Source organism: Puntigrus tetrazona, unplaced genomic scaffold, assembly GCF_018831695.1.
Source record: "Puntigrus tetrazona isolate hp1 unplaced genomic scaffold, ASM1883169v1 S000000001, whole genome shotgun sequence".
Lineage (NCBI taxonomy): Eukaryota > Metazoa > Chordata > Actinopteri > Cypriniformes > Cyprinidae > Puntigrus > Puntigrus tetrazona.
In genome coordinates, this window is record NW_025047681.1 from 2,022,560 (window position 1) to 2,031,491 (window position 8,932).

Genomic DNA, 8,932 nt, shown 5'->3' on the forward strand with positions numbered 1-8,932 from the left:
ACTTGGGTTGGGCAGAAAGCTTTAAAGTTTCTTTCCTGTTTCTGCAGGGTCAGGATATGGAAAGTCTAAAGACCACCAGTAGTATGGGGCTTCAAATCCCTGAATTGGGTAAATGGGCACTTCTTCCTCCGGGCCTATTGCAACCATGCCTGCTTTAACTGGATGTATTGAGATCAAGGTAGTCATGAGATCTCGCCCTAAAAATTGATTGGACAATCCGACAGAGTACAACGGAGGCCTTTGTTTGTAGACCTGAGGGGGGTCCACAATATTAAATTTGTTAGAGTATGAGTTAGTAGTCACTAACCCATTAGCTGATTTGACAAAAATAGATTTGTTACTGGGCTCAAGTCCGGGTATAACTGTTTTATCTGCTCGGAGTCACAAAGGAACTTAACCTTTGTTCCTGACAGCATAATCTCTCTTTCTGGCATGGGTTTTTATCTGAATAGGCTAGATATGTTTCTATACATCCTCCAAGATCTAATTCTACTTGTTCATCCCCATAAAAATTATTCTCAACTAATGATCCTGGCCTATATATTTGGGGTCTTGATCTCAAGGGACCGAGGTTTTGTTCTAGTCATTGGAATTTATCGGATTGTGGTTTGTTTTTGCCATGGTAGCAATCTCTAGCTTGAAATGGCCATGTTTATGACATATGAAGCATCTTTTCAACTCCCAATCTTCTTCTTTCGGCCAATCATTATTCCCTACATTCTGTCTCCCACCATAGTTTCCTTTTCCTGCTTCTCCTCTACCTCTACCCATTCTCCCTCGGCCAGACCTCTTGTTTCTAAAGCCTGACCCTTGGTAATAGGTTTCAGTGGTACTATCTTTACCAGCCTGCACAAGGTCACCTATCAGGGCGAAAACCTGGGCCTGGGCCGTCTTAGACTTTTTATCTTTTAACACCTCTTGAGCTTGTAGCATAATTCATGATGTTTCAAGATGGCGCCGCGAATGGCAGCCTCGGTGCTTCGCTCTCAAGTGCTCGTGTTGTTTTTGTTAGTTTTTCCTGTTTTTTGTTTATCAAACACCATCGTTTTTACCAGGGATGAACTGCTGAACATTCGGCAGACCACTCCGCAAAATATTTCACCGGTCTTTGATTATTCCGACGTCTTGTTGAACATCGTAGTTAGCGGAGCAGCGGTGCTGGTCAAAAGCCTAAGGCCGCGCAGACGGGGGAAACGGGCCGGCGCGCTTGTGAAACTCAGACAACGTGGACTCCGAACGCCGTTGCCCAGCATTCACCTGGCGAACCTCCGCTCTCTACCCAACAAAATGGACGAACTTCTTCTGCTTACCCGGACTAACAGGGATTTCTCAAACTCTGCTGCTCTGTGTTTCACGGAAACCTGGCTAAACGATGCAATTCCAGACAGCGCATTAAGTCTGCCGGGCTTTCAGCTGTTTAGAGCGGATCGCGTCGCAGAATTAACGGGGAAATCGCGCGGCGGCGGGACGTGCTTTTACATCAATGAAAGGTGGTGTACAGATGTAACTGTGTTAAAGAAGATGTGTTGCGCCGATGTAGAAGCACTCTTCATTAACTGCAAGCCTTTCTACTCGCCGCGGGAGTTTTGCTCGTTTATTCTGGTGTGTGTTTACATCCCTCCGCAAGCGCACGTGAGTCTGGCTTTACAAAAACTCGCCGATCTGATCACAGAGACTGAGCAACAACACCCGGACTCTGTTTTAATCATTCTTGGGGACTTTAATAAAGCCAACCTCTCATGTGAACTGCCAAAATTCAGACAGCACGTTACCTGTCCAACCAGAGACCGTAACATACTGGATCACTGCTACACCGTAATAAAGGATGCTTATCACTCCGTCCAACGAGCTGCCCTGGGACTTTCTGATCACTGTTTGGTCCATCTCATACCGACCTACAGGCAAAAGCTGAAATCAGCTAAACCTGTTCTTAGGACTGTAAAAAGATGGACTAACGAAGCAGAGCAGGATTTACAAACCTGCTTTTCTCTCACTGATTGGACTGTCTTTGAAGCTGCTGCCACAGATCTGGGACGAGCTCACAGAAACGGTAACATCATATATTAGTTTCTGTGAGGACATATGTATTCCTACCAGGACTTATTTAACTTACAACAATGACAAACCATGGTTCACTGCTAAACTCAGTCAGCTCCGTCAAGCCAAAGAAGATGCTCGCAGGATAGGGGACAGAGCCTTGTATAAGCAGGCCAAGTACACACTAGAAAAGGAGATCAGAGTGGCGTAAGAGGAATTATTCTGAAAAGCTTCGCACCCAGTTCTCCTCTAGTGACACCGCTTCTGTGTGGAAAGGTCTGAAAGACACCACCAATTACAAGGCACCACCCCAGCACTGTGGCAAATCAACAACTGGCAGACGACCTGAACGAGTTCTACTGCAGGTTTGAAAAGGAACCATTCTCACCTCCTGTAATCCCCCTCTCCCCCACACCTGCCCTTCAACTCAGCGAAGATGACGTGTGCCAGGTCTTCAGGAAGAACAAAAGAAGAAAGGCACCAGGCCCAGACGGTGTGACTCCAGCCTGTCTGAAAACCTGTGCTAACCAACTGGTCCCCATCTTCACTCAGATCTTCAACAGATCATTGGAGCTGTGTGTAGTACCTTCATGCTTCAAACGCTCCACCATCATCCCCATCCCAAAGAAACCCAAAATTAATGGACTTAATGATTTCAGACCCGTGGCTCTAACGTCTGTGGTCATGAAATCATTTGAAAAACTGGTTCTGGGTTATCTGAAGGACTTTACAGGACCCTACTGGACCCCTGCAGTTTGCGTGACAGAGCAAACAGGTCAGTGGACGATGCAGTCAATATGGGACTGCATTATGTTCTGCAATACCTAGACAGACCAGGGACTTATGTGAGGATCCTGTTTGTGGACTTCAGTTCGGCCTTCAACACCATCATACCAAACCTCCTCCACCCCAAACTAACCCAGCTCTCAGTGCCCACCTCCGTCTGTCAGTGGATCAGCAGCTTCCTGACAGACAGACAGCAGGTAGTGAGGCTGGGAAAATTCTCATCCAACACCCGCACAACCAGCACTGGAGCCCCTCAGGGTTGTGTCCTCTCCCCACTGCTCTTCTCCCTCTACACGAATGACTGCACCTCTAAAGACGCCTCTGTCAAACTCCTGAAGTTTGCAGGCGACACCACAGTCATCGGCCTCATTACAGGGACGGTGGCGCAGTCTGCTTACAGACAGGAGGTCAAAGAGCTGGCTGAGTGGTGCAGTCTGAACAACTTGGAGCTCAACACAGTGGAGATGATAGTGGACTTCAGGAGGAACCCCCCTGCACTCCCCCCACTCACCATCATGGACAGCACTGTGGTAACAGTGGAGTCATTCAGGTTCCTGGGCACCACAATCTCCCAGGACCTGAAGTGGGACACTCACATCGACTCCATTGTTAAAAAGGCCCAGCAGAGATTGTACTTCCTTCGTCAGCTGAGGAAGTTCAACCTGCCACAGGAGGTGCTGAAACAGTTCTACTCGGCCATCATACAATCCATCCTCTGCACTTCCATAACTGTCTGGTTCAGCTCAGCTACCAACCATGACCTCAGAAGACTACAGAGGGTAGTCAGGACTTCTGAGAGAATCATTGGTACAACCCTCCCCACTCTCCAAGAACTGTACCTATCCACATTAAAAAAAAGGGTTAAGAAAATCACTCTGGACCCCTCACATCCCGCACACTCCATATTCGAACTGTTGCCGTCTGGTGCGCTACAGAGCACTGAGTACCAGGACAGCCAGACACAGGAACAGTTTCTTCCCCGAGGCAGTCCATGTCCTGAACACTTGAGGACACTTATTTATTTAACATACAGATTGCACACAACACTGCACAAAAATAATTCCTGTTACACTTGAATGTTTATAGTATATATTTTTATTTTTCTATATTTTTATATTTGCTGTGTTGCACATTTTATTGTTTTGTTGTACATAATTCTCTTTATATCTGTCTTGTCTTGTTATCGTGTTGCACTGTAGAGTTTTTGTCACTAAAACAAATTCCTCGTATGTGCAAACATACCTGGCAATAAAGTGATTCTGATGGGCGTTACCCCATCGGTGTGGGTATATTAACATTGTGCTTCCTAATAAAGCTGGAGATTGCTGGTAGAAAACCGGTGAGGAGGGCCTGCTTTAGGTGCTGTTGATAAGGGTTTGCTGCATCATCATTTATTGGTTTTCCACTATTAGCTTGGAACACTGTTTCCATTCTAGATCTATATTCAGATACCTCCTCACCTTCTTTCTGTCTAAACTGTGCTATTTTTGCATAATCTGGCCTACTAGCCAGACCAGTGGTGATTTCTCCGGCATACCGCTTCAAATGCATTAGCTAAAACATTTGAATTGGGTGCTAATGGTTCACCTTCAGCATTCTGTCCAGTATAGTCTCCCTTGTGGCACCATATCGATGTTTCAGACCCATTCTCAGCACATGTTTATTTCTGTTCCATTCAAATTGTAAGTGGTGACCAACATTTTAAGGTTATCTACCCCCTGTATTATGTTATCGAGAGGACCTAGTCCATCGACTGCTTCTTTCAGCTCATTTTGCGACCAGGGCCTATAAACCAACACACATCTATTTTGGTCCCCATTCACTCCAAAATGAGGATTTGGGACCTGAATGGATGGGTAAAATTGACCCTGATCATGTTGGGGTATGTATGGTGGTGGGGAAGAGGTCCCTTCACTATAGCCATATTTCTGTTCATGTGCGTGTAAAGCACTGACAGATTCATCATATGATGTTTGTTTTCTAGTACGTTTGGGGCTAAATGCAGCATTTGTTGCAGTACTAGAGTCATTATATCTTTCTTTGTTTCATCTGTGTGTATTCTTTGTTCTGTTTCATTTTGTGTTCTGCGTATTTGCTCTATTCTTTGTTCCTCTCGTCGTGCCTCCTGTGCACGTAGCGTGAGAGGTTGGCCCACTATGTCACCTGGATCTTCTTTTTGTAATGCACAAAACTGAGCCTTTTGATTTCCTTTTCTCTCTTGAGATCGATTTCCAACCTGCTCTAACCATTTCATTGCTTCAATTATTTGTAATTCATACACCAAGCTTTTACTTCCCTTTTTAATGAGATGCATATTGTTAGAGCCTCAACCAATCTACTACACTCAGGCAGAATTAACTTGCCTTGAAACCATGGATATTTATTTGTCCATTCCACCAGGTATCTGCAGCTACCCGGGCATATGTTTCCATGAATTTAGCATCTCCCGACAGTTTACTGTCATCGTTCCCCATTTTTAGGTATGATTCAATGATAAACCACACGTTGAATGAAATCGTGCACTATACCAAGCTTCTACACGCTCTAATAGTCTCACTCAACCAGTTTCACTCAACCAGTTTTCTCAATTTTGAATCATACCACCCCTTTAAATCCTATGTGAAAGTCACTGTTTCACGATAATGTGAAGAAAGATTCAACTAGTGACTTTTCCTAATGTTCCCCTTTAATTTATTTCCTTGTAAAATCAATAACGTACTATCGTTCATACCATTCACACAAAATTTTTCCTCCGTATCTAACGTTTTACTCAGAAATTTTAATCTGTTGCGGAACTGACATCTAGCCGGGCATCTAGCCTCGTCCGGGAGCGAAACTTATCGCTCAGTGTAACTAACACTCAGAAAAACGGGCATCTAGCCTTGTCCGGGACACAACTCTATTGCATGCATTCAAACGATGATAATATTTACCTGATTAGCGCTGAGATGTCTTCTGAAAATGGTCACCGTCAGACAGCGCGGAGAAGTAGATTTTGCAGACGGAGATTCACTGACCTCCCACGAATTCACGAGGGTGGATTTTAGACAGGCGTCTATTGCCTGACTCTGTGCAGAGATATTTTCTCAGGTCCTCTCAGTCCTCCTCTTCTCCGATCTGCCTTGTTGGTAACCGGGCAGAAACACCAAATTAATGTAGGGTCTGGATGCCCTTTAAGGTACTTTACCACCCGGAAGACAACTCAATAATTCAAGACTCAATAAGAGACACAAGAATTTGTTCCGAATGTGTAACTTGCAAGTGACATCGCTTCAGTTGCAAGGGAAGTAAACTGTTTCCAACTCTCTTCAGTTTGCTTCTGAAACGCAGCCCCTCACACATCTTTATTTATACATAAAGAAAGAGCAACCCCCATAAAAAGGTCACAATAGGGCACATTCCTTTCTTGTGGGTGCTTGATCCTGATTAGATCTCAGTTAGGTGGAATCTGCTTGGGGGTGAGTTCAGCAAGGTGTCAGCTCTGGACAGCGTCCTGTCCTTTGTGAGCGTGTTGCCAAACTCTTTACACACACACAGAAGTTCTTCAAAACCACTTTGATATAGGAGACAATGTCAATAAAAGAACAAAACAAGAATAGTAGTTCCAACACCCACCACCGCTTCCGTGAACACGTTGACGTCCTCAGAGCTACACCTGAACATTGCCCAGTCTGCGTCATCCAAAGCGTCCTGCAGAGCGGCCACCGAATGGTCAGACCAGCGTGACAGCCTCCTGTTTCAGCCTCTGTTTGTAAACAGGTACGAGGAAGATGGCGGCATAGTCCGATTTACCAAATGGTGGCCATGATTTTGCCCTGTAGCTCTCTGAAGGGCGTGTAGCAGTGATCCAGTGTCCTTTCGCCCCTGGTGGGGTAGGTGATGTGCTGGTGGAAGTTCGGCAGTCCCGGTGCTGTGTCTGGTGTGTTGTGAGGTGGTCGTGTAAGTCCCATATCGCAGTGTCCGTGTCCGCTTGAGGTGGAATATAAACGGAACTGACTGACCGAGCTGAATTCCCGTGGAAGATAGAAAGGGCGACATTTGATGTTCAGAAGTTCCAGGTTTGGTGTGCAGGAGCGTGAGAGAGGAACGACGCTCGCGCTGTCGCACCAGCGTTTGTTCACCATCAGACACACTCCACCTCCTTGTCTTACCCGACTCCATTGTTCTGTCCAATGCGGTAAACAGAGAAAAACTCGGTCGGTTGTATGGCGTGGTCCGGTACCGCTGGGTTCAGCCATGTCTCTGTGAAGCAGAGGAGGTTGCAGTCCCGAATGTCTCTCTGGAACTTGATCCTTGCCCTGAGGTCATCGAGCTTGTTTTCCAGAGACTGGACGTTGGCTAACAGGACACTAGGTAGGGAGCGCGGTGTGAGCGTGCCCTCAACCTGTTCCTGACGCCGGCTCGTTTCCTCGTGGACGCCGGTGTGGGTCGCTTCCTTCGTCTTCGACAGGATCTCGCTCTGCCAACATGGGTCCGGGTTTAAAAGCGGTGAAAGTAGGGTGCATTGTACACCAATAGATATGAGTGGCTCGATCGTATGTAGTAATAGCCATCTTTATATAAAGAAAACCGCGCAGACTATCCTAAATACAAACAATTAACAGAAAAAAGTTTTGCAGGAGCGGTCGTGGACGGCAGCTGAACTCAACGGCGCCATCTTGGTTACCTTATTGCATTTACAGGTTTTGATTCACCTCCTTACAATTCAATCAATCATTTTTATTTATATAGCGCTTTAAACACACTTAACATACAATGACAGGGATGTATAATGACGAGAATGAACAATTTATTAAATGCAAAGACGATCTCTGTAATCAATTCGACCATAATCACTAGAAGTTAAGTGTCCCCAACAAAGCAAGCCAGAGGTGACAGCGGCAAGGAACCAAAACCCCATCCATACAGAATTGAGAGGAAAAAAAAACTTTGGGAGAAACCAGACTCAGTTGGGGTCAGTTCTCCTCTGACCGGACGCCCAGCACTCAACTTCCAGTTCAATTTTAAACGCAGCTGTGTCATAGTGTAAATGACTTGGTGTGTGTGTGTGTGTGTGCGCATCAGGATCTGGTGATCTGTCCACAGAGCGCATCTAGGTGTTCTGGTCTCTGATAAACACAATCTGATGGTCCACCATCTAATCTGGATACAAACTGTAAAACAGATTAAGAAACAGGACTAATATTGACGTAGATGTAATTTTTTTACAATGTCACAAGTACATGTTTTATGAGTAGTGTTCCCGGGTTCCAGCGGATCTAATTAATACAGCCTAAAAATTCTTTAACTGATTTGAATAATAAAAGTGTGCTGTGTAGTCTAGGTTAAAAAGTGAAAAAACTGACAGTGTCTGTCTCTCAGAACAGAGTTAGGGAGATTCCCTGGCACACATACCAGTCTGAGATACTATATAGAGGCCATGTCATGACTTAGAACAAGAAGTGTTATACCAGATGGAAGCTGAAAACTGAAAAGTCAAAGTTGCAAAATGTCAATACACAGCTTCAACATCAATACACATCTCCCTCCTGTTTGACATTTAGCACCTACTAAAAAGACATAATGCATATGCATGTTGAATTACTGATTACTTGATTAAATAATCGATGCTTACTTTAAACAGCAAGGTTGGGCGAAAACCTCAGTATCGGAGAAAAATTCCCAACCGACCCCCAAGATGTTACATGGGCGATCACATGTAAGGCTTGCATCTTAATATATACAATAAAAAAATAGAAAATAGGAGGAAAATGTGAAAATAAAATGAAAAGAAAAAATGAAATAAACACAGTGCCTCTTGTTCTTAGCATGGCTACTGTAGCTTGTCAGTGTACCTTTTTGTATCACAACATCAGCACTCAGCCATGTCACAGCTGTGGTTTTAACTGAGACTTCACACATGATACTAAAGCTCTCCATTTCTCTCTTGGTGGAGAAGCACGGTAAAACTGAAAAATGTCTGGCTAATCATTTTGGTAATCATTGCCCTTAAACATGGTAAAACACAGATCATGCATAAACACAGCAAACCTAAAACTGCAATCACTGGTGATCATTTTCAATAGCACATTCCACCATTCCCCACCAAACAGCCATGATAACAGTCCTT

General features: G+C 44.8%; 1 protein-coding gene across 1 annotated transcript; it reads left to right on the forward strand.

The window, feature by feature from the left end:
- Nucleotides 1–950: 950 nt before the first annotated feature.
- Nucleotides 951–6,605, forward strand: LOC122331469. The gene is made up of 3 exons (XM_043228917.1): nucleotides 951–1,309; nucleotides 1,421–1,741; nucleotides 6,583–6,605. Exons 1-3 carry the CDS (start codon nucleotides 952–954, stop codon nucleotides 6,603–6,605), a joined length of 702 nt encoding a protein of 233 aa, XP_043084852.1. The 5' UTR covers nucleotide 951.
- Nucleotides 6,606–8,932: the final 2,327 nt, after the last annotated feature.

Bases quoted from the DNA above. Each gene is read 5' to 3' on its own strand.
- LOC122331469 (XM_043228917.1), top strand. From the start codon at position 952: ATGGCGCCGCGAATGGCAGCCTCGGTGCTTCGCTCTCAAGTGCTCGTG. The intron at 1,310-1,420 runs CCCGGACTAACA...TTCAGCTGTTTA, and splicing joins GGACGAACTTCTTCTGCTTA to GAGCGGATCGCGTCGCAGAA. The intron at 1,742-6,582 runs GTGAACTGCCAA...GTTTGTAAACAG, and splicing joins TAATAAAGCCAACCTCTCAT to GTACGAGGAAGATGGCGGCA.